Raw genomic sequence first — 27,045 nt, forward strand, 5'->3', positions numbered from 1 at the left:
AGAAGTGCTGAGTAGATGATCCATCTCGGCCTCCTAATATCCCCACCATCACAGAAGCCAGTCTTCAGCCAATTCAATTCGCTCCACGTGATATCAAGAAACGGCTGAGTGCACTGGATACAGCAAAGGCTATGGGCCCTGACAACATCCCAGCTGTAGTGCTGAAGACGTGTGCTCCATAAATAGCTGCGCCTCTAGCCAAGCTGTTCCAGTACAGCTACAACACTTGCATCTACCCGACAATGTGGAAAATTGTCCTATTCACAAAAAGCAGAACAAATCCAATCCGGCCAATTATCGCCCCATCAGTCTACTCTCAATCATCAGCAAAGTGATGGAAGGTTTTGTCGACAGTGATATCAAGTGGCACTTACTAATAACCTGCTTACTGATGCTCAGTTTGGGTTCCGTCAGGACCGCACGGCTCCAGACCTCATTACAGCCTTGGTCCAATCATGGACAAAAGAGCTGAATTCCTGAGGTGAGGTGAGAGTGACTGCCCTTGACATCAAGGCAGCATTTGACTGTGTGTGGCACCAAGGAGCCCTAGTAAAATTGAAGTCAATGGGAATCGGGGGAAAACTCTTCATTGGCTGGAGTCATACCTAGCACAAAGGAAGATGGTAGTGGTTGTGGGAAGCCAATCATCTCAGCCCCAGGACATTGCTGCAGGAGTTCCTTAGGGCAGTGTCCTAGGCCCAACCATCTTCAGCTGCTTCATCGATGACTTTTCCTCCATCATAAGGTCAGAAGTGAGGATGTTCACTGATGTTTGCACAGTGTTCGGTTCCATTCACAACCCCTCAGATAATGAAGCAGTCCGTGCCCACATGCAGCAAGACCTGGACAACATCCAGGCTTGGGCTGATAAGTGGCAAGTAACATTCGCGCCAGACAAGGGCCAGGCAATGACCATCTCCAACAAGAGAGAGTCTAACCACCTCCCCTTGACATTCAATGGCATTACCATCGCCGAATCCCCCACCATCAACATCCTGGGGGTCACCATTGCCCAGAAACTTAACGGGACCAGCCAGAACAGGTCAGAGGCTGGGTATTCTGCGGCGAGTGACTCACCTCCTGACACCCCAAAGCCTTTCCACATTCTACAAGGCACAAGTCAGGAATGCAATGGAATACTCTCCACTTGCCTGGATGAGTGCAGCTCCAACAACACTCAAGAAGCTCAACACCATCCAGGACAAAGCAGCCCACTTAATTGGCACCCCATCCACCACCCTAAACATTCACTCCCTCCATCACCGACGCACTGTGGCTGCAGTGTGTACCATCCACAGGATGCACTGCAGCAACTCGCCAAGGCTTCTTTGACAGCACCTTCCAAACCCACGACCTCTACCACCTAGAAGGACAAGGGCTCCAGGCGCATGGGAACACCACCACCTGCACATTCCCCTCCAAGTCACCACACCATCCTGATTTGGAAATATATCATCATTCCTTCATTGTCGCTGGGTCAAAATCCTGGACCTCCCTACCTATCAACAGTGTGGAAGTACCTTCACCACACGGACTGCAGTGGTTCAAGAAGGCAGCTCACCACCACCTTCTCAAGGGCAATTAGGGTTGTGCAATAAATGCTGGCCTTGCCAGCGACGCCCACATCCCATGAATTAATTAAAGAAACTGCTTCTTACTAATACTACAGTTGTAGTGTAAATGCCTTAACTTCACACAGGGAGCAGGTGGTGCTGAAACCCAGTTATCTATTTGTGTCTATGTCCCACACCTCCTGCTAGGGAATATCCTCAGACCAGCCAATGAGCAATACCACCCAAAAGTATGGAACTTTGTCAAACTTTCAATGTGTATATCTCCAGGTACCACTTAATCTGTAACAGAGCAAAGCAATCTATCTTGTGTCATAAGTGTTTGAATTTTATACGACTTTAAAAAATAGATATCCTGTCCTAAAAAGGCTCAAATTGTCTATACTGATAAAATATTGTATTTTACTTTATGACAATTCATTAGATTTTCCAAAAATGAATAAACAAACCACTCACAGTGCTGCTGTAAAATAATTTTAATCAACATACACAATCATTTAACATTACTGATCATATCTAAAAACATAGAAACATTAAAAATCTGTTCAAACAGAGCTGTTTACAAGATCTTACTGAACCACAGAAACATGCATGAATTGTTCTTAGTTTTCAGAGTACAGTTAACATACAAAGGATGTCTTTTCCTATCTAAAAAACATTACAGAACTGTACCAGGTACAAAAAGGAGCGCTATACCACAAAATACTTTTTTTTTACAACTAGAAAAGACCAACATTAAAAAAGACAGGCACTAAGAATGAGTTTGAAACTACAGCTGGTCTCATTGTACTGAAAGCACAACATCATAGTTCATGTTCGACCTAGGCTGAATGTTAATGATATAGAGGGACCCTCTTGGACTGAATTCTTAATTACTACAAGGAAAAAAATCTGATTAATAATGAGACTTCAACTGAATTCTATAGTTTTTTTGCTGTTCCAACTAATGTAAAGATAAAGCTGTCATAGAACCTTGTGCCACTATAAAACCACTTGCCAACAACTATTACTGACCAAATGTGGCAAAAACTGAGAATCTAGCAAAAAAAGTGCACTGCCAGTCATTGGGTTACTTGGGGAAAAACTCAGATCGGCTTATAAATATTTCATGTTTGTTTTACTAATAGCTCCTATTCCAGCTCTACACCTACACCAGAAGTCGGTATAGTCCCCACCACTTATAGCGGGCGCATTGGTGTTGTGCAATTTGCCTGTTATAAGAAGTGGACAGTAAAATTGCAAAATACAAAGAGCAAAATTGTGAATTTTTTCCATCTCTGGATCATTGTGATTCTCCATAGTGCTCCAGAGTCCGCTGAGGACTTGATTTGCTGCTGCAACATATCAGGGTAATACAATAAGTGGTGCCTATCTTTGTTATAGAGCTAATCAATTCAAAGGCATTAAAAATGGCTGGTGAACATTAAGATGACAAAGCTTCCACCTCCCATATGCCCAAAATAGCTGGCATACTTAATGTGTTATAAGCAACGCCTTTGTAAATTGATTTCAATTGTAATGGCAAATGGTTAGCTTGCACTGTAAAGTGCCTTCAAACATGTTACAAACATCCAGCAGTAGTTTAAGTGTACTACACTGACTTTTTTAGTTTAAATCGGAGGATCTGGTGTTAAAGGCTAGTCACCAAAGGTTCAATTTTTTTTTTTAAGTGCAAAATGAGCCCAAATTGGCATGACAATACAATGACACACATTTGGCACTGTCAGTAGCCAAAGATATTGTTTAATCAAACCATGAGTAAGACCCAGTCTTCTCCCAAGATGTTGGATTTAACATAAAACTAAGATGCAAATTAGTATCAGCCAACAAAGTGAACAAAAATATCACATGCCTTATATAAATCCTATTGTTACCAAATGATGGAAACAAAAAGTTTAGCAAACTGACCACACCTAATACCTCCACTAACGAAACAAGACTAGGAAGTAGACTCGATTTACTACGGTGGGCATCCTATACACAATAGCTCAAAAGTACTTTTTACATTTCTGCTCAGGCCATGGGAAAGCGGGACTCAAGCAGAGGCCTGCAATCTCTTAGTACTGCCTTCCAATTTAAGAAAAATAATGTGCACTTTTTTTCACCACCAATTTTCTCCCCTCCTCTCCTTGATGGAGTAAGGCTACACCTAATCCAGGCTGACGCTTCACTGCTGTAATGTTGGAGGTACTATCTTTAGGATGAGGTATTAAACTGAGTTCCCATCTGTCAGTTCAGGTCCCAAGGTACCATTCAAAGAAAAGTGGGAAGTTCTCCTGGTCTCCTGGCAAATGTTCCTCCATCAATGAAAACTACCAAAAACAGTTTAACTGATTTATTCATCTCACCATTAGCAAAATAATAACCAAAAGTGAGAATCAACAGCTATGACACAATTCAAGTATCTGTTCCTATAACATCTATTTCATTCTCCTCCCATTCCCCAGCCTATTCCCCTCCTGTCAGACTCTCCTGCTTTACCAATATTTCATTAGCCAGTTATCTCTTGCTTCTTATATTATTGATCTGTCACCCAGGAAGACCATCTTTTTGCTGTTCTATTATTGAGACAACAACAGACAACAACAACTTATATTTATATAGCACCTTTAACATAGTTAAACATCCCAAGGAGCTTCACAGGAGTGTAATCAGACAAAAAAAAACTCAACACCGAGCCAAAGAAGGAGACATTAGGAAAGGCGACCGAAAGCTTGGTCAAAGAGGTAGGTTTTAAGTCGTGTGTTAAAGGAGGAGAGAGAGGTGGAAAGGTTTAGGGAGGGAATTCAAGAGCTTAGGGCATAGACAGCTGAAGGCACAGCTGCCAATGGTGGAGGGAAGGAAGTCGGGGATGCACAAGAGGGCAGAATTGGAGGAACATTGAGTTCTTGGAGGGTTGTAGGGCTAGAGGACAGCAACAGAAAGATGTTTCCTCAGGGAGCTTTTTATCCTCAGGCAAAATTAGTATCAGTATGTACTTCTGCTGACCAATGGTGACAGAACTTGACCACACTGTTAGTATGTTCTCTGAACCTTTCCTGTGTTTGTTGTGGGGTTGAACAGAACAGATCTATATATTTTAACCAGTGTGTCACCCAGCAGTGCTCTCTGTCAATTGGCTGTGGGAATGCTCACCCAGAGGCTGAATAGTTTTAAAAGATTTTGCTGTGAGTTTCTGAAAAATGAATGCTGTGAACAGAATGGGCAATGGCTATTGAGAGCCAATATTTACCCAACACAGGTGCTGTTACTGGGCACGATTTCAAAAATTAATAGGAGGTTGCAGTCACAAGGCTTTTATCAGGCTGACAATGGGGCCCTTCATAGGACAACTGAGAAAAGGCTATTTTTCTGTGCTCTGATCTTTGCTGTCAGGTCTAATAAAATTTGGATCCAGGCACCATTACAGATATAGAATTGGCCTCTATTATATTATAGTGTGCCATTGCGATTAGAGCACTGCACTCCTGCTACTGACAGCACATAATCCATGTAAATGTACTTTGAGTAATGCAGTACGATGGAATGAGGAGAGGGCAAGAGATTTGACCATAAATAATTATGAATTTTAAACGCAATTTTATCTTGTAATACTAACCCAATGGGGATATTTTAAATTGCAATGAACTGGATTGTTTCCTAGATGGAAACTATTGATGTTCAGAGTATCTCTTAAGGGGGTTCCACTATAGTAACCTCATCAGATGCAAAAAAGGAATATTGAGTCATTGCTTTGTAAGCTGTAAATGGCAGCATTTACTTCATTCCTCTTCATATACATTAGGGAAATTGCTTGGTGACAACTGAATGTGTACTTTGAATAGGCTCTCAGATTTATATAGCTCCATAGATGTGTTTTACAATAAGTAACGTCAGAGTTTAACTTTCAGTCTAATTAAATAATAAACTCAAGACGATTTAATGTGACACATCCCGTCATGTCTTCCACTGACTTTAAACACATGCATTAAAAGTAATAAGGTGGCCTGGTGGTTACAATACAACAATATTATAGTTACAAACCTGGAAGTTTGAATTCAAAATCTCCCCACTGGCTGACATTCACACTCAGACTCACATGGAAGGTGAATTTATGAGTCACAAGCTGGGCATCAAGAGGAAGAGTGTGGAAATTCCAGGGAAGTTGACCAAAAAACGGTAGCATCAGTGTCTATGGCACTGTCCATGTCAATGGGTAGCAGCTCACCAAGCAAAGCAGTTCAAATACAGAGGACTAATTTGGTGAGAGAAGGCAGATTATGAAAATACATGCAAAAAATATTATTCCTTTTGCCACATGTAGCTGTTTCTCTTGGTTTGTAAGGGAGCCACAAATATTTTAAGTTGAAAGATTAGGGAATGAATACTATTAATGGAGTTTCAGCCAGAACCAGGGCAACAAAGAACCCATGATAAGAGATGTAATAACTGAGTTTATTATAAAGAAAAGTTCAACTGCAATCTGCTGAAACATGGGTTCTTCCATTGTTGGCTTTGAATGTATCTGCACATGTTGTCCACAGTATCTTGTGTCAGGAACTGCCACATCAACAGGATGAACCCACAATTATAAAATATTGCAATGCACCAGACTCATCAACACCTATTTTAAATGGGAGGGCCGCTTACATTGTTCTGATTATTGCTACTGTCTAAGGGCTATTCAAAATTAGTCCATCTTAAAACCACAAATACTCACTGTTCAATCATCCCCTCAGTACAGAAAATCATTCAACATTTCTACCCATCAGTATGTGGGCATTATGTTTGGTATGGTCAGATTTACAATGAATATTGTAAATACAACACACTGTGCCATTGCACTGCCACAGTTATGAGACAATCTAACTTCATATTGGGATACGGGGATTGGGTGGGAAAGTGGAGTTGAGGTCAAAGATCAGCCATGATCTGATTGAATGGCAGAGCAGGCTCAAGGGGCCATATGACCTACTCCTGCTTCTATTTCTTATGTCCTTATGTCTCAGGTAAAGGGGTGATCAGGATCTACCAAAGGTAACAGATTGCTGATGTCTGTTTGTAAAATTACCCAGGTACATCAGTCTGCCCACCCCATTATGTATGCATCATTAATGTTGATTATATTGAACAGGTCCTCAGATGATGGAGTTTATAGAGACGCATCACTTAATCCTTTGAGGACTGCATTAATACTTCTCCAAAAACAAAAACTGCAACTGGATTGTCATTTTATCTTATGCCGACAATTGTTCTTTGATTCTGTACATACTTCATAAGATTCAGCAGTTGGGAGGTACAGATAACCAGTTTTGTATGGAAAAAGAGGCCTCATTTTGAAAGCAGAAAATGCTTTTCAATGGTCAGGGCGTTGAATTCCACACAATTGTAGTTCTCACATCTGTAACCTGGACAGCATGTTAGGCTCTTAAGCTCACAACAGGTGGCTTAAAAACCTCACAAATTGTACAATTATTCACAAACTATTTGCTATACTGTAGAAAATATCAAATGCCCACTATATATAAATATAGGCATTAAGTCAGAGACTACAGCAGATCTTACTGCACAGACACAACACCAGAATCTGACGAGGATTAGCAAAATTAATCTCTCAGTTTCAACAGAGTGCACAGGTGAATAAAGGTTAACCCACAGTACAGAACTTTTATATTATTTTGTAAAAATAAATTAAAATTCAACATTTTTAAATAGTGCACAGGCAAATATTTGATATGTAATGTGTTAATGTTGCACCCCTGTATGCAGATCTTAAATGATGAAAAATAGGCTTATGTGATGGCCTAAATGCCTGGGAAATTCAGCAGCCAAAGTGTTAATTCTGGACAGTTGTACTGCAGAAGAAGCAAGAAGCATAGGCTGGACTTAGAGAAGCAGGGTTTTGTATGTTGGGTCATATTTGTGCAGTAACCACTGAAGAGCACCTTTCTAATCGACTGTTCACCTCTGCCATTCATTTCAGCATCAGTTTTCATCTGTACTTTATGGAGAGCTGGTTTTAGAAAGACAGTAATTGTTCATTATTATAAAGAACAAAAACGCAAGCATCTTACATTTTTAAAAATCTTGTTTAAACAGTAAATGTTTCAAATTAGGGCTGTAGTGGATCGTGAAATATGGTCTGACTGTTTTTGGAGTCACACAAATGTTTCTGAGAGTGCCATTTCACACCAAGCATACTTGCAAGTGCTCTTCCTGCATCAAGCATACTTACTTCAGCTAAGCAACATTATGTGGTCCTTTGTGCACCAGGCATGTCCCCATGTACTCTTCCTACACTAAGCGCATGAGTGTGCACCCTTCCATTCTTAGTGCATCTTTCTATACCCTTCCACACGAAGCATATTCATGTGTACCAATTCACATCATTAACTTGCAATCAGCCAGGGTGCGAAGCCAACTATTCTGCCTGTCATGGTCAGTCTCTTTCCTTCCATTAGTGAAACCATTAGTACGGTGAACAGGGCAGTTTTGCCAGCAGGAAGGAGCAATGGTCAGTCACCTGCTAATGGTACTTTATAGCATAAACTGGGTAAAAATCTTTCAGTAACTCAGAGAACTTATGCCCCTACTATGGCAGCAGTGGTACATCGCCAACTCATTCCTCTTTAAAGTGCACATTTCCTCACAAATCAGGACGTTTGTGCATTTTTACGTCATGGTCTTCTTTACTCAATTAGTTCAAGTCCTATACAAATGGCAACACTACTCCCATACACTTGAATACTGGATTGTTACACCTTATCTTACATATAAAATTCACATTATAATCATATAAAAGAATTATATTTATACAATGTAGTATAGGAAAAGACAAATCATTTTCATTGCACTTACCAGTCTTCATTCAAAGTGCTGTCAATACCCAGAAATGGAATCTCCTCTTTTTCCTTCTCTCCAAGAATTAAATATTGCTTTTCCATGTCTATGATGCACTAGTACAAAATACATGAGACATTACTGAAGGCGAAAAAGGACACAAAATGTCTCTTCCCAAACCTGATTATATGAACATAAAAAAAAAGATTTGTCACTTTATACCTTCAAAGACCTTAATGTCTGCAGCCCAAAGGAAAGAGTTTTCTCATCATCATCTGCCAAGGAAGAAAATAAATTAGTGTGAAACACGTTATAGCAGCTATAAACAATTGATTATGAGTATTCCTATTTACAACAATTTCTACCAATGGTATCATACTCTGACTTTATAAACTGAAAATTAATACTGTTCAGTATAACCAAAGCTGGGCAGAATTCCGCATAGTTTAAAATGAAATGTATGGTGAAAAGAAATCTATAGCATTTAAATTGATCCAATAACTTCCATTTGCTTTTATATGTGGAAGCTGATTTCTACAGTACTTTTCAGTATTACAGTGACAGGCTGAGATGATTAAAAGAAGGTTTTGATTATGATGTTTTCCTCCACGACTATCTCTCACTATCCTTCCTTTCTGGAAGGTGACATTTGGGGGGGTCCAGAATGAGGGGTCACAGTCTCAAGATACAGGGTAGGACATTTAGGACTGAGATGAGGAGAAATTTCTTCACTCAGAGGGTGGTGAACCTGTGGAATTCTCTACCACAGAAGGCTGTGGAGGCCAAGTCACTGAATATATTTAAGAAGGAGCTAGATAGATTTCTAGACACAAAAAGCATCAAGGGGTATGGGGAGAGAGCGGGAATATGGTTTTGAGATAGAGGATCAGCCATGATCATATTGAAAGGTGGAGCAGGCTCGAAGGGCCGAATGGCCTACTCCTGCTCCTATTTTCTATGTTTCTATGAACACTGGTGGCCATCCAGTACCTCACCTATGTGGCTATTTTTAAATTGTGAGACTGGACAGTGAGTAGTTGGGAGCATCGCAGCCAACCCCGACCTTTCTTAACCAACATCCACATGCAAACATTTTCAGCAGGTGTCACCGATCAAGAGCGGAAACCTTTGTTAATCCCCCCCACACCAACCGCAACACTCAAAGGTCAATTGCAACATACTCATGGCTACAATAAGTTGGTTCAGTACAAACCAAGAACGGACACTTGGGGCTCAATTTTGAAATGGTGGCGGGTTGGCAGTGGGGGGAAGGTGCGCATGGCAATCCCGAAAAAAAAACTTACCTTTTCAGACACAATCGCGATGTAATTGATGGTGATTAAAGTTGTTTATGGGTTTCGCGCCTGGCAGCCAGCCTGATTGACAGGCTGGCTGCCGACAGGAGCTGCAACGCCGGGATGGGATGAGGTGGGGGGGGAGAAAGAGAAAGAGAAAGAGAGAGAGAGAGAGAGAGAGACATCATTCGGCACTGGAACAGAGAGTGGAGGGTGCTGAACATTGGGGAGGGCGGGGGCGGAGAGGGGAAGAACGGAGTGGGCGGAAAGGGGGAGACCGGGGGAGGGGCAAGAGAGGGAGAGACATGGGGGGGGGGGGAGGGGGGAGGGGGGGGGAGGGGGGGGGGAGGGGGGGGGAGGGGGGAGGGGGGGGGAGGGGGGAGGGGGGGGGAGGGGGGAGGGGGGAGGTCGGAGGGACACGGGGGGTCGGGGGACATCGGAGAGGGGGACATCGGAGGCTGAGAGGAACATCGGAGAGGGAGACGTCGAGCGGAGAGGGAGACATCGGAGAGGGAGACGTCGAGCGGAGAGGGAGACATCGGAAAGGGAGACGTCGGACATCGGAGCAAGATGGAAAGGGAGGTCTATTTTGTTTTTTTAACTTTGCGATAGTTTTTCATTTAATTTATTTCGTTTATTTTTGCCTGATCCGGCCCTTCATGCCTGGTTTCACCAGGCGTGAATCGGAAGCCGTGGGAAAGACGCCCAGGTAAATTTAAAATCGTTTTAACTATCTACTGTGTCAGAAATAAAGTACTTAAATACCTCAATGAGGTACATTTGGTTCTTTAACTACCATCCCTCCAGTTTTAATTGCCGGTGGGACTTCTGCCTTCGGGAAGCACGCGCGCACACAGGCGTGTCTGTGGGAAACCCAGAAGTCGATGGGTTGTGGCCGGCTTCCTCACCTGCACGGGATTTCACCGATTTTCACAGCCCCCCTTCCCCCAACGCACCTGCAATTTGATTTGAAAATTGGGTCCTTGGAGTTTCTTGATCTATATGACTCCATACCACACCACTGACCCTTCAGGGAAATATGAATTCAATTTTTAAATTCAAGTCCAGCCTGGGCAGAATATTGTAGTTTTTCCAGCAATGTTAATTTATTTTAAAATATTTGCTTGTTTTAGTGATTTTTAAGTCAGTGAGCATCTGAGATGAACAGAAACCTATCACCATGTTTAGAGTTTACTGAGAAATCCACATAAGTAGAGTTTCTGTTTGCTCATTAAGCAGTCACTTGCCACCTGCCTAAGCTCAGAGAAAATAGCCAAGGCTTAATGACTCCCAAATATACCTAGGGGCCCTGGTGGGATTTTACCAGCTAAAACCATGCAGCTTACTAGCACAGAGCACTACTAAGTTTTCCTCAGCTTGTCCAGCGTGGAGCACTCTACTTGTTAGGGCATGCTTTGCAGGATTACCTGGAACCAATTGAAAAAAATTCCAGTTCCCAGTAACAGGTCTACACCTCTAGGTCTCATCAGTGAGCCTGGCTGGCAACAAAGCCATGGAGTACTGCAGACCTACCTGAGTCAGGTATCAGATTACCAAGTTTGTCACAGAGGATTGACTGATTTCTAATTTCCCATTAATTTGTTCGCTCAACTCCAAAGAATCCCCATTTACCACCCTACCCAACAAAATGTATTCTTATTTTAGTAACTTAAGCTCATTAAGACGCAGGATGTACATGCTGGGGAACAGAACATTTATTGAGCACTTTCTGGTCAGGTAGACCTGAGATGAATACTCGTTCTACTCAACCTGAAGGTGCATATCAATTCTAATCTAAGAGCTCCCCCTATTTCTGTTATTATTATCCTTGTTGCCTTGAAATTAGTTTGTTAATTTAGTGTCAATTGGCACCAAGTGTTGTGCTAAATACTCATGTTCACTAGAAACTTAGGTCCCAGGTGCAGAAGGACAATCCATTCAATATAAATTTAAAACAAAACCAAGCAGTAAAAAAAACTAATTATTGAAGAAATGGCAATTCTAGTAAGTCTGAAAACTTACCCACGACAGCTGCTGAACACTCAATATTGACCTGTCCTATAGTGATTGCAATATTTTCTATTTGGCCTATAACCTTTGAAATAAAAGGCATTCCCATTTTTTCGGTTTCATCCTTGTTTATTTTCACAAGTTCCTTCAACCTATAAAAAGAAGGTATGTTATAGATATTTGATTTTGAATTAGTAATTTTGAAGATTAGAGTTAGATAATGTTTATGACACACAATGAACTGTCAATACCAGGCAAGATTTTAAAATATTCAGAGCAAACTGGTCTATGGCTGATCAGTTTAAAGAGGCTGAATGCATAGTAGGATTCCATATTTTCAATACACAAATGCAGTGCTACACTAATGACTGTAATTGCTTCTTGTCAAAATCTCCATCAGAAATGTGAAACATCACCCATGATTCTCCACAAGCTACATTACCAATTTCAAATATGTCACTGTGAGCAGATTTTGGGAGCCCCCTAATATGGTTAGTTATGGGTGCTTATACATAGCCTACACTTTTTCACTGTGCCCAAGCTTTTTTTTTAAAAAATGACTTAATTTGCCTTAATCTTACTTTTATTTTGCGGTGTGTTGTACATGTAGGAAGCAGTGGGTGGAATGTTCATGATAATTAAAACAGACAACATTAATGAGAGCTCTGTGGCCTTACCAGAAGAGCTAATGTACTTTTGGCAGTAAGAGGTCATGGTCCTTCTTCAGAGCCATCTGCTCACTGGAGTAGTCCTTTTAAGGAAGGATTTCTGGACAGTCTTCCTTCCTTATATAATCTAATCTTTTAAAACTTTGGATATGGACGAGAGAAATGAGGTGAAGGGAACTAACAATGGGCATTTGCGAAAGACCACCAAGTCAGGAGGAGGGATTGGACCAAGAACTTTGTAAATCAAAAAAGTTTCAACCTATAATAGTCTGCATTTCTGGTTGGATATCCAAGCATTGGAGGCAGTGCGGAAAATTGCAACTGAACTGATACCTAACTAGAGGCTATGAAGAGCCTTGGATTGTTTACTCTGGCAAGGAGAAGGCTCGGGAGAAATAAGGGAACATATAAATTGAATCGAATATGTTTAAGATATCAAGACACTAGAACCAACAAACACAACCTCAAGCTTAGAAGGCAGAAGAAGCACAAATAGTTTTGATTTAACTACTTGACACAGAGAGTGGTGAACATGACGCAGCAGAGGCAGATGGCATGGAAAATATTAATGGACAATTGGGCAGATATTTGAGACAGTGGGAGATTGAAAGGTTTTAAGATATGGGACCAGCCAGATAGACTGCAGTTTTGGTTTAGAAAAGTCCTGTACTTTCCTATGTTCCAAGCTTGGCACCACTCAAATCATTATTTTCTGATTTATCTCATCTCTTTTACTCTTACCAACTTTGGTGGCATCCTATTTTATGATTCTTGACCATTTATCTTGTATTCTGAATATAATTTTTATTTTTTAGAATACTGCTATCTTACTATATTGACATGAGACCGACAAGTTACAATACAGAACTCTCGTGCCACTGTGAAACTTTCAGTCCCAATGCAGGTTCCCACTCCATACACAAACAAACCGATTCCACTGTAATTTACTTCCAAATTAATTAAAATAGTTGTCAGGTTGAAATGCTCATTTTCCAATAAATTAAGTTCGTGGAAAATCCAAGAACAACCTATGCCAAAATCCTACTATGCTGGTCACTTAATAAAAACTTGTGCTGCAGCAGATAGCTGTCTGCTTCCCTTCATTTCCCAACCCCCGCTCCATCCTCCAATCTTTGTAATAAATGTTTTCTTTCTTCATTTTATAAATGTTACTGCACCACAGTAATATATTGCATATTCTACAATGTAATCTATACAGCGTTAGCAAATGTGGAAAATTATTTTTCGAGTCACTGCAAATGACATTGCTCCTTTACATTTGTTTTGAAGGATATATTTCTGCTTGAGTTGAAGTTACAAATCCCAGTAGGCCTTCAGCCAGAACATCTCATTATTCCAACCATCTGTGGTGACGTCTGTAAATTCACACTAGAGCTATTCCCATCCCATCATGTGAAAAACTCATAGTTCAGTCCAATAAAGCACACAGTTTCTTGGCTGAATCAGCACTGCCATTTGCAGAGGGAAATACAAGAAAAAGAATTGTCAAATAAAGACCTAAAGGGTTACCTACCCTAGTTTATCCACACAGGCAGAAGAAATGAGATTATATCGACTGCCAGTGTCAATCCGTACTTTCATCTCTATTCCAGCACACTTAAAAAAATAAAAACAGACTTAGAATCATTGTACAAACATTGTAAAATCATATATATTATTGCAGCAGTGGAACTACAATTGTATTTTACAAACAATGACAGACAGGAAAAGACCCTCTGGTCCATCCAGCCTGTCCCACACAATCGTGATACCTTGTGTATCACAATATATACACTCCCTATCCCTCATGACGAAAAGCCAGAAAAAAAACCAAGCCAATTTGGGAAATTACTCCCTGACCCCTTTGGCGATCGAAACTAGTCCAGGAGATCACTCTGGCCCTGAATTCTATGCATTACATCACCTACCTTTTGTAAGAGGTGATTTCCGCCCCAGCCAGAATCGGGTCCAGCTGTTGCTTGAAGGAATTCAGCAAATCGTTGTCCATCGCACGAGCCGGCAGCCTATTCCAGAGGTCCACTATTCTCTGGGAAAGAACCACCTCCTAACATCTAACCTAGATCTTGCCTTGTACAACTTAAAATTGTGACCCCTGGTCCTCCCTAACGTATTTAATTAAAACAAACTGTCAACTGGCTATTCCTTTCATCATGTTATAATCCTCAGATCGCCCCTACGTCTACACTTCTCTAAAGCGTGGAGTCCAAGCTCTTTTAGCCAATCTTGATAACTAAGATGATTTAAACTGGGAATTAGTCTCATGGCCCTCCTCTGCACGCTTTCTAAAGCTTCAATATCACCCACCATGTGAGGAAGAGGCCTGACCAAGATCTTGTACAAGGACAAAATAGTATGCTTTGTCTTATATATCACTTGTCCTATAAATGCACCCCAGCACCCTATTTGCTCCATCTATCGCTCCACGACAATGCTCATGAATCTTTACCGACCCATGCCCCTGAATGCCCAGATCTCTTTATTTCTCCATCTACTTTAGTGCTTTTCCCTGAAGGGTGTATGTATGTTGAGCATTTGTCCTTCCCACATGTATAATACTGCACCTCCAAATTAAACATCATTTGCGAGTCACGAGCCCAGTCTCCCAACATATCAAGATCCACCTGAAACAGTCGAGCACTGTCCACAATCCTGACACTCGCACAGATCATGGTATCATCTGCAAATTTGCAGATTGTATTCCCAACATCTACATGTAGATCATTAATAAAAATAGCAAACAGCAATGGTCCCAACGCCGATCCCTGCGAGACACCACTGGTGACCGGTCTAAAAATAGATCCAAATCCATCCATAACTATTTTCTGCCTACAGCCTTCCAGCCAGTTCCCAATCCAGCTCAATATATTACCAATAATAATGGAGGCTTCGACCTTGTAGAGAAGCCTCTTGTGCAGTACCTTGTTGAAAGCTTTTTGGAAGTCGAAGTAGACAATGACTACTGGGCTTCCCTTATCCACCATCTTGGTGACTTCTTCAAACAATATAATCAAATTTGTTAGATATGACCTTTTTTTGAAGCCATGTTGGGTGTCCCCAGTATGTCCATCTTTATCCAAGTAATCATATATTACACCCTAATTTTTTTTATTATTCATTCATGGGATGTGGGCATCGCTGGCAAGGCCAGCATTTATTGCCCATCCCTAATTGCCCTTGAGAAGGTGGTGGTGAGCCGCCTTCTTGAACCGCTGCAGTCTGTGTGGTGAAGGTTCTCCCACAGTGCTGTTAGGTAGGGAGTTCCAGGATTTTGACCCAGCGACGATGATGGAACGGCGATATATTTCCAAGTCAGGGTGGTGTGTGACTTGGAGGGGAACGTGCAGGTGGTGTTCCCATGCGCCTGCAGCCCTTGTCCTTCTAGGTGGTAGAGGTCGTGGATTTGGGAGGTGCTGTCAAAGAAGCCTTAGTGAGTTGCTGCAGTGCATCTTGTAGATGGTACACACTGCAGTGCAGTGTGCTGGTGATGGAGGAAGTGAATGTTTAAGGTGGTGGATGGGGTGCCAATCAAGTGGGCTGATCTGTCTGGATGATGTTGAGCTTCTTGAGTGTTGTTGGAGCTGCACTCATCCAGGCAAGTGGAGAGTATTCCATCACAATCCTGACTTGTGCCTTGTAGATGGTGGAAAGGCTTTGGGGAGTCAGGAGGTGAGTCACTCACCGCAGAATACCCAACCTCTGACCTGCTTTTGTAGCAACCGTATTTATGTGGCTGGTCCAGTTAAGTTTCTGGTCAATGGTGACCCCCAGGATGTTGATGGTGGGGGATTCAGCAATGGTAATGCCGTTGAATGTCAAGGGGAGGTGGTTAGACTCTCTCCTGTTGGAGATGGTCATTGCCTGGCACTTGTGTGGCGCGAATGTTACTTGCCACTTATGAGCCCAAGCCTGAATGTTGTCCAGGTCTTGCTGTATGCGGGCATGGACTGCTTCATTATCTGAGGGGTTGTGAATGGAACTGAACACTGTACAATCTTCAGCGAGCATTCCCAATTCTCACCTTATGATGGAGGGAAGGTCATTGATGAAGCAGCTGAAGATGGTTGGGCCGAGGACTTTGCCCTGAGGAACTCCTGCAGCAATGTCCTGGGGCTGAAATGATTGGCCTCCAACAACCACTCCCATCTTCCTTTGTGCTAGTTATGACTCTAGCCAATGAAGAGTTTTCCCCTGATTCCCATTGACTTCGCTTTTACTAGGGCTCCTTGGTGCCACACTCGGTCAAATGCTGCCTTGATGTCAAGGGCACTCACTCTCACCTCACCTCTGGAATTCAGCTCTTTTGTTGTTTGGACTAAGGCTGTAATGAGGTCTGGAGCCGAGTGGTCCTGGCGGAACCCAACTGAGCATCGGTGAGCAGGTTATTGGTGAGTAAGTGCTGCTTGATAGCACTGTCGATGACACCTTCCATCACTTTGCTGATGATTGAGAGTAGACTGATGTAATTGGGCGGATTGGATTTGTCCTGCTTTTTGTGGACAGGACATACTGGGCAATTTTCCACATTGTCGGGTTCCCTCAAACATCTTTCCTACTATTGATGGGCCTATAGTTACTCGGGTCAGTATTGTCTCCTTTTTTAAACATGGTGACTACATTAGCCTCCTTCCAATCTACTGGAACCATCCCAGTGAGCTATTAAAAATACAGGTAAGGGGCTCGCACAGCATGTGTCCCATCTCCCTGAGGACCCTAGGGTGGATATCATGCGGCCCGGTTGCTCGATCTATTTTCAGTTCTTAATTCTATATACAACAACAACAACTTGCATTTATATAGCACCCTAAACTTAGTAAAACGTCCCAAGGCGCTTCACAGGAGCGATTTTAAAACAAAATTTGACACTGACATATGGAGATGTTAGGCAGGTGACCAAAAGCTTGGTCAAAGAGGTAGGTTTTAAGGAGCGTCTTAAAAGGAGGAGAGAGAGGTAGAGAGATGGAGAGATTTATGGAGGGAATTCCAGAGCTTAGGGCCTAGACAGCTGAAGGCACGGCCACAAATGGTGGAGCAATTAAAATCGGGGATGCGCAAGTCGCAAGAATTGGAGGAGCGCAGAGATCTCGGAGGATTGTAGGGCTGGAGGAGGTTACAGAGACAGGGAGTGGCGAGGCCATGGAGGGATTTGAAAACAAGCTAAAACAATATGTTCATCTATGTTAATATTACTAGTTTCATTATTAACATCATTAAATTGTAACAGTTGAGCATCATCTTCAAGAGTACTCATTTAATATTTCCACCATACTCAGTGAGTCATTCGTAACCTGTCCTTGAGCATCCTTCAATGGCCCAATATAGTCTTTCACAGTTCTCTGACTCTTCACATAACTGAAAAAGCTTTTCCCATTAGTTCCACAATTGTCTACAATCCTCTTTTCCATTATCCTTTTAGCTGATCTAATAGCAGTCTTTGTTTTCTTTCACTGTTCTCTGTACTTAACTCTGTTTAATTGAGTATTAGATGTCTTAAGATTGTTGAAACATTTTTGTTTACGTCTTATTTGTCTTTGTACATGACCAGTCAGCCACCTTGGCTTTTTCTCACCATACTTAGGGCTCCAACAGTCAAGTATGTAATACAGCATTAAATGTATTATACAAATCATTGGTAAATTGTAGATCAGGAGTGTTCAACCTTTTAGATCAACTAGTGAGTGGGCCACGTATGAATAAAAACAGTTTTTGGTCAGGCAGAATTCTGATTAGAATCCAAATATCACCGTATGCACTATGTCCCATTGTTACTCATTCGATATATCTTTACCCATTTTTACCCTAATACCTCCTGTCTTAAAGGCGGTGACTTACGCTGGGTAGGACTCTATAAATGTCTCACTGAGACTATCAAATGGATGTGAAGACAACCTATGCAATAATTCACATTGTGGGAATAGGAGGTGGGAATAGGTGCTTCGAATCAGGACTCTCTTTATTATACAAACAAAGATCAATGATGTAATGGTGGCACCCCATCAAAAGGAGAGATTAATTGAGGTATATAAAATTATGAGGGGCCTAGATAGAGTGGATAGGGAGGACCTATTACCCTTAGCAGAGGGGTCAGTAACCAGGGAGCATAGACTTAAAGTAATTAGTAGAAGGATTAGAGGGGAGCGGAGGAGAAATGTTTTCACCCAGAGGGTGGTGGCAGTCTGGAACTCACTGCCTGAAAGGGTGGTAGAGGCAGAAACCCTCAACTCATTTAAAAAGTACTTGGATGTGTATTTGAAGCGCCGTAACCTACAGGTCTACGGACCAAGTGCTGGAAAGTGGGATCAAGTTGGATAGCTCTTTTTCAGCCGGCACGGACACGATGGGCGAATGGCCTCCTTCTGTGCCGTAACTTTCTATGACACTCAAGAAGCTCGACACCATCCAGGACAAAGCAGCCCGCTTGATTGGCACCCCATCCACACCCTAAACATTCACTCCCTTCACAGGATGCATTGCAGCAATTCGTCAAAGCTTCTTCGACAGCACCTCCCAAACCCGTGACCTCTACCACCTAGAAGGACAAGAGCAGCAGGTACATCGGAACAACACCACCTGCACGTTCCCCTCCAAGTTACACACCATCCCGACTTGGAAATATATCGCCGTTCCTTCATCGTTGCTGGGTCAAAATCCTGGAACTCCCTTCCTAACAGCACTGTGGGAGAACCTTCACCAAACGGACTGCAGCGGTTCAAGAAGGCGGCTCACCACCACCTTCTCAAGGGCAATTAGGGATGGGCAATAAATGCCGGCCTCGCCAGCGATGCCCACATCCCATGAATGAATGAAAAAAAAAGATTGTATGAAAACTTGGAAAAGCTTCAACAGCTCTGCAATTGGAGAAGCTCAAGCATTCTTTAAAAAATATAGCCACTATAGTCTGGTTTGTCAGCTTATCCTTACATAATGACATAGCTTAAACAGAACTGTACTTATTTCCATTGATGGGACAATTGACACACCTAGCTCACTTTAGCCATTTTGGTTGGTCAGTTATGTCATAACCTTTGTAAGGAATAGACAATTACCTTGCAACACACAAATATCAGGTCATCTTCATGTGTTCTTTTGTGAAGTTCTTGTTTAGTCTGATGAAAGCTTTTGTTCTGCACTGGAAATGAATTATTAGAAGGCCATGTCCCTCGATTATTGGCTCGAAATTTTGACAAGTTGGTTTCTAGTAAACGTCTCTGCAAAATGTTATGTGGTTGCTAAAAATAAAATTTTTAAAAATATAATAAAGTCATACAGGCGTGTGGACTCGACATCCTTAGCATTTACCTATAATTATCAAATGAATCCATTTTGCTGACTTGAAAGAGGATTTCATACATTCATCTGTCAGATACCAGTCCAATTTATTCTTTCACTTAGAGTAAATGCTCATCAGTACATTTCCTAAAATGGTACCAATCCCAATTTTCACTTTTCCCAAGTAAGGTAGGGGAAAAAGTGAAAACTTTTGCGATAATTACTAAATACTATGCAATTATAGGAAAAACCTGCAGGGTTTGTCTGCTTCAGAAATGATGTGAAGTGTTTTCATAGAATGTTACAGCACAGGAACAAGCCATTCAGCCCATCAAGCCACTGAGGAAGCCCTCTTCCACATGAGCCACTTAGTCTAATTCCACTATCCTAGTTGTTCCCCATAGCATTTAAAGTTCCTTTTCAAGCAACTATTTAATTCCATTTTCAATAAAAAAAACATCATGGACTCTGCTTCAATAATGGTTTGTGGCAGAGAATTCCATAGTCTAACCATAATTTTTTTTCTAACCTTCACTTTTTGTGCTTATATTAAATTTGTGCCCTCTTGTTACTACCTCATCAACCAGTAGAAGCAATATCTATTTACTTTATCTTAACGCTTCATAACCTTTAAGAACTGTATCGGGTCACCCCTTAACCTTCTGAGCTCTAGTGAGAAAAGCTCTAACTTTTCAAATTTATCTTCATAACCGTAACCCCTTATCCCTGATAATATCCTAGTCAATCTATGCTGCACCTTTAGCATTACTTTTATATCTTTAATTTAATGATGTCCCCAAAACGGCACATAATATTCCAACTGTGGCCTAACTAAGGTCTTGGACAATCTCAGAATTACACCCCAGCTTTTGAAATCAACGCCACTAGATAATAACAGATACGGGCCAAACCTTGCTGGAAAAATAACGACATGTTAACGATGTGCACTGTTTGATAAAGTGCTACATAATAGGTTTGTCAGCAAAATTGAAGTCCATGGAATAAAAAGGGCAGTGGTAGCATGGATACGACAGGAAACAGAGAGTAGTGGTTGTTTTTCGGACTGGAGGAAGGTATACAGTGGTGTTCCCCAGTGGTCAGTACTAGGACCACTGCTTTTTTTGATATATGCTGATGACTTGGACTTGGGTGTACAGGGCACAATTTCAAAATTTGCAGATGACACAAAACTTGAAAGTGCAGTAAACAGTGAGGAAGATAGTAATAGACTTCAAGAGGACATAGACAGGCTGGTGGAATGGGTGGATACATGGCAGATGAAATTTAATGCAGAGAAGTGCGAAGTGATACATTTTGACAAGAAGAACGAGGAGAGGCAATATAAACTAAATGGTACAATTCTAAAGGGGGTGCAGGAACAGAGAGACCTGAGGTATATGTGCACAAATCTTTGAAGGTGGCAGGACAGGTTGAGAATGTGGTTAAAAAAGCATACGGGCTCCTGGGCTTTAAAAATAGAGGCATTGAGTACAAAAGCAAGGAAGTTATGATGAACCTTTATAAAACATTGCTTCGGCCATAATTGGAGTATGGTGTCCAATTCTGGGCACTGCACTTTAGGAAGGATATGAAGGCCTTAGAGAGGATGCAGAAAAGATTTACTAGAATGGTTCCAGGGGTGAGGAACTTCAGTTACATCGATAGACTGGAGATGCTGGGGTTGTTTTCCTTAGAGCAGAGAAGGTTAAGAGGAGATTTGATAGAAGTGTTCAAAATCATGAAGGGTTTAGATAAAATAAATAAAGATAAACTGTTCCCATTGGCAGAAGGGTCGAGAATCAGAGGACACAGATTTAAGGTGATTGGCAAAAGAACCAAAGGCGCCATGAGGAAAAACTTTTTTACGCAGCAAGTAGTTATGATCTGGAATGCGCTGCCTGAAAGGATGGTGGAAGCAGATTCAATCACAGCTTTCAAAAAGTAATTGGATAAATACTCGAAGGGAGAACATTTGCAGGGCCACGGGGAAAGAGCGGGGGAATGGGACCAACTGGATTGCTATTACAAGGAGCATAGGCTCAATGGGCCAAATGGCCTCCTTCTCTGCTGTAACCATTCTATGATTCTAATGCACAAATCAGCCAGCAAGTTCAGGAGATTAAGTGATACGCCGTGAGTTGCAAATCTCCAGAACTTGCTGGTCGATTTACACCACTCCCCCATTTGCTTCACACAAAAGGCATCTCGCCCTTAGCCTCCCTGTTATTTTTCAGAACTTGCTGAATTTGTAGGTAAATTGCCCATTAAACTCACCGCAGAAAGTTAGAGCTTGTAATTAAGAGCGTAAGTACCCTTTTAACGATGTGATAATTGTTAATGCAATGCCAATCAATCTTTTCGGCCCAGAAAGGGAACAATTTAAACTATTCAGACTCATTCCTGCATGTAGTAAATTCTTAGAGGTTTTAAAAATTTCAAACTTTTAAAAAATTTTCTTACTTTTCTGCTTTGTCTTTTTTTTCTCTCTTAATCCAATTTTTCTTTCCCTCTTTATTTCTCTTTCTGTCACTGATTTGACTCTAATTCACCCACCTTCTCAGTCATTCCTCTGTTTCTTTCTCAATCCATAAATCTCATTGGTTAAGAGATACACTGTTGGTCCCGCTATTCATTAAGGTCTCAGATGCCCCGTTGCCCTCGCCACACTGTTATCAGTTCCCACTTCCAGCAAACCATGGTGCAAATATTTTTCAAACCGAAGGGTGCAGGAGAATGTCTGATTAACAGCATATGCTATGAGATGCCCTGCTCCAGCAAAATTTGGCCCAATAGATTCTATTGATCTTTTTTATGGTCTTATCAATTTGTGCTGCCATCTTTAATGACCTGTTTATCTGCATATCAAGATCCCACTGCTCCTCTATCCCATTTAAAAATCCTACCACTTAAGGTGTATTTTCTTTCCCTATTCTTACTCAACATATATAGGGCCATAATTGGTTGTGGCAGGGCATCTAAGGGCATCTGCCGTTCATTAGACTTGCCCTTGGACATTTAACTTTTTAATTTTTTGTGTAGCAGGTTGCTGAAAGTGTGAGCTGATAGTGTCACAGTAAGGGAAAAATGGCATCTGGGACCTGAGTGTACAAGGCAAGCAACTGGGTATCTCCTTAACCAATCAGAAAGATTGGAAGAGAGAGAAAAAAAGAGAAAGAAAGGAAAAGTAAAATAAAATTAATTCTAAATTAATTTTTTTTAAAAATCTTCAACAACAATTAAAACCTGAAGGAATGAGACTACACACTTGTAATAGTTAATTGTCAGTACCAGAATGGTTGACTGGCAGTAATCAACACCTCTCATGTCGTTAAAAGGGTACTTACACTGAAATGGACAAGATTTAACTTGCTGTGGCGAGTTTAGTTCGTATCTACCGCAAAAATACAGCAATTTCACACCTTCAATGCATTTCAACAGTAAGGCAGACAGCGAGATGCAGTTTTCGCGAAGCTAATGGTGGAGAGGCGCATCTCAGACAGCAACTTTTGGATTTCCGTGTTTAACCTCACATCTGCCCCTCGCCTGAAGTTGCTGTAGCCTTTGCACATAAATAACGGCGAATGCCATTCGCCTCACCGTTATTTTGACAGCAAATTATGGCCCAATACTTCATAGTTTCCTACATTAAACTGCATCTGTGAACATATGAAAAGAATAAGAGGAAAAGACCATCAGGCTCATTAAGCCCACCCCAACCAGACATGGTGCAACGTGGCATATCATTGACGCACCCAAACCATGCAATCTCCGGGGAAGCCAGAAGAAAACTTATGGCCAATTCACAAAAAGCTCTGCAGAATTCCTCTCCAACTCCATAAGGCAATCACGAGAGGCTCCAGAAGGCCTTGCAGACCTTCCTCATAAGCCCAGCTAACTGGTAGTTTGCTTTCCATTACTGGAAATATTCTGGTCTCTGAGAAACATGCAGTGGGTAAAGAGTAGCCATAATCCATTTAAAGGACTGTGGTGACTCCTTACCCATTGCATGTTTCGGTAGTCTATTCTGGAGGGTGATAACTCTCTCTGAAAAGCAATATTTCCTAAGATCTAACCTACCTCTTTGCCTATGGATTTTATCTATATGACCTCTAATCCTACCATCCCTATCAATCTCAAGTGGCTTATCCAATGAGTCCAATCCCTTCGTTATTTGAAAAACCTCAATCATAAACCTTCTAAACCTTCATTTCCCCAAAGTAAATAGCCCTAATTCTTGGAATCTATCCTTAAAACTAAGGCCCCTTGGACCATCTGCAATCTATCTGCCCATCCAACCAACTTATCAATGTTCTGCTGCAGTCTTTCATCCTCCACAATTTTCCACAACTCCAAATTTGATGCCATTGACAAATTTCAATATTATTCCCTCGGTTTTGGGTGAAAATCATGCCCATGATTTTATTTACACCATCTGTTTGAGAAGTTGGACCAAATCATTTTCCATAAAATTATCTTTAATGTATCATTGGATGTTTGTGAGTGGAAAGGAGGTTAATCGAGCAGTTGGGTCAGGGGATATAGATGTGCAGCATGTGTGTTCTGAAAGTACTTGGCCTAGATTTCCCAACTGGCATTATTCTAACACTGGAATTAACCGGTTTAAAATAAATGAGTTAATGGAACTGGAATTTAAATTGTATAGTGTGACTCAATCATTAAAATGTCTTCAGCTTGGCAAACAAGTAGAATTCATGCACTAAAAATAGTTAATATCTATCCAAAATTAACTGGTGAAACCACACATACGTAAATGAATTGGCAAAAGTAATCTGCTATGAAATCTGAGTTAACATTTTGAGATTATTCTGAATTTATCTCCAGGTTCCACTGTACATTGGTCACTGTAATACTCCATAGTCCATCATTCAAACTTATAGTTCCAAATATCATAATGATACAAACTCTGAATTGCTAACATTTTAAAAGGTACATTTATTTTAGGTGGGTACATTTTCCTGTTCTGTAGAAGACTCTCCTCACCGCTGCCCTCATACAAGGACTCCCTGGTGACTGTTCCAATACTGGCTGAACGTGAGGTGTCTAGACAAATGTCCTGATAACTTGGTCAGATCAAATCAGTTTAGATCAATTGTAACACATATTGTCCCCATGGTCCCCATGTTTCTCGCTCCACTGATGCTGTCTGACCTGCTGATTATTTCCAGTATTTTCTGGTTTTATTACATATTGGTGTAATTTTAACCTCTGGCGATAATGTAAACTGGGGACCCGCCGTTCGTTGTAGACCTCTCCCGATTTTCGTTTCTGGGTTTCAGCGCTGGACAGCAGCTGAACTCATCCAAAGGCTCCCATCGTTTCAAATAAACTCTGGGGCATATCCATTTCTAGGACTATCAACATAAAAAGATTAAACAATTAGTGCTTCAATAGACCAGTTAATATTTAGTTTGATACCGGAATAAACACTTTATGTATGAGCTTTCAACTAGAGAAAGACATCTGATCGTTGCTGTATTTGGTGTTTCACAGTTTGGCCCCATCCTAAATAATCCCTCAAAGATCAGTGGGTGAAATGGGAGTATTTGAATTGGTGAAGGCGATGGTGACGGGGCATTTTCCACACGACTCAAACAGTGAAAGTACAAGGACAATTCTAAAGCCTGAGCTTTAATAATATGCCAGGACCACACACGCGAAGGGTCCTCCGCCCGGCGAAATGTTGGGAAATCCCGCTTTAGGTCACTCCAAGTGCTGCTGGAGTGCTTTAATCCTCTCCATATTATGAAAATATAGATACAGGATGGCCATTCTTAATAGGATGGGGGGCTTTTCAGTTGCTTTTAATCGATAACAACGTTGCCTGACTCGTTACCTCGCTGACCAGTGTTTTCCTAACATTAAACAGTCACTCACGGTCTCTTTGGAGGTTCCCAGTTTTTTGAGCCCATCGAGAGGCAGCAGATCCGCCGAGTCTTTATGGATGAACTGAACTGCTTGTTTCATCCGTCTCTGCTGGCGGAGAGAGGCGGCCTCCCGGATATCCATCTGCTGTCGTCGGCTTTCCCTCAGAATATCCGAGTAAAACATTCTCTGCGGCCAAGAAAATCCTCGGCACCAAACAACTAGGAGGTGAAAGGAAAACCTAAACAGTTGCCCCAGAGCATGAGAACCTCCCGGTCGAAATGGGAAGCTCTTCTGACTCAGCCCGCTTTTAAAGGGACGCACCTTTAACCATCAGTGATTGACACAAAGGTTCCAGCCCCCATCGATTACAGGGCACGGTGCTCCAGAAACACCTTCACCCAACCAGCTACCTGCCCATCAGCTTTATTCCACGGGACATGGCACAAGAAGGAAAGGCTGCTCTCCCACCATTTTGCAGTGTGCACTAACGATCAGTCTACCCCGCAGCTCTCTCAAGGTCCACACAATTCAGGAGCCATCATGTTCCACACAGCTCTAGCTGCTGTCAATCCACAATGGATATAGCACAAGCTGCTTCACATGTGAGGCAAAAACAATTCTCTTCTCATTTCAAATCTTGAGAAAGAAAGAACTTGCATTTATGAGCTCAGGATGTCTCAAAGCACTTTACAGTCCATGAAGTACTTTTGGAGTGTAGCCGCTGTTGTAATAAATGCTGCAGCCAATTTGCACACAGCAAGGTCCCACAAACAGCAATGAAATAACGACCAGATAATCTGTTTTAGGTGTTGGTTGAGAGATAAATGTTGGCCAGGCCACTGGGAGAACTACCCTGCTCTTCTTCCAATAGTGCTAGGAGATCTTTTATGTCCAACTGAGAAGGCAGACATGGCCTCGGTTTACTGCTCATCTGAAAGATACTGCACTAAAATGCCAGCCTGAATTACATACTGAAGTCTCAGGAGTGGGGCTTGAACCCACAACCTTCTGACTGTACTGGTGTTCTCTAATCCTTAGTGCAGCTAAAAAGAACAGCCTGCTTATATGATGGGTGCTGATATATATCTGGCCTGATTTGTAATCTACTACATTCAAAATATCAAATAATTTCACATAAACATATCTCTATTGTCACTGAACGTATGGTATAAATGTATTGGAGACAGTCAACCCTTATTACATATATAATGCATTGCACTCCTGTTCAGTAGACACTCAATTCCCCATAATTACATTTAAAAATGTAAAATTATGGCTTTTGAAAATCTATATGTTGGAAAGGAAATACACTCTTAAACAGGCATACAATCTATGTGGAATAAGGCCAGGTGCAGGGAGTGGAAAAACCAGGGTGGAAGCCGATTCCCCGAAATGCGCTCAGGAGTGCAGAGTGTCTATTGACACCACTGTGTCAGCCAATGAGTTGCACTGTGTCAGCCATTAAGTTGAAGGTGGGGCGGGACTTACGGCAAATAATCTATTTTACAG

The 27,045-nt window shown here is 41.6% G+C and overlaps 1 protein-coding gene across 1 annotated transcript in view; it reads right to left on the minus strand.

Annotated features, from left to right (window-relative positions):
- LOC137327784 (nuclear receptor-interacting protein 3-like) overlaps window positions 1-25,719 on the minus strand; it is a 34,930-nt gene extending 9,211 nt beyond the window's left edge. The window contains exons 1-6 of the mRNA XM_067993590.1: window positions 25,546-25,719; window positions 19,428-19,610; window positions 13,898-13,980; window positions 11,708-11,847; window positions 8,613-8,665; window positions 8,409-8,506 (exon numbers count right to left, since the gene is read on the minus strand). Of these exons, the coding sequence (XP_067849691.1) occupies window positions 8,409-8,506; window positions 8,613-8,665; window positions 11,708-11,847; window positions 13,898-13,980; window positions 19,428-19,610; window positions 25,546-25,719 (731 nt within the window). The remainder of the gene's footprint in view (window positions 1-8,408; window positions 8,507-8,612; window positions 8,666-11,707; window positions 11,848-13,897; window positions 13,981-19,427; window positions 19,611-25,545) is intronic.
- Between the last annotated feature and the right edge of the window lie 1,326 nt (window positions 25,720-27,045).

Source organism: Heptranchias perlo, chromosome 12, assembly GCF_035084215.1.
Source record: "Heptranchias perlo isolate sHepPer1 chromosome 12, sHepPer1.hap1, whole genome shotgun sequence".
Classification (NCBI taxonomy): domain Eukaryota; kingdom Metazoa; phylum Chordata; class Chondrichthyes; order Hexanchiformes; family Hexanchidae; genus Heptranchias; species Heptranchias perlo.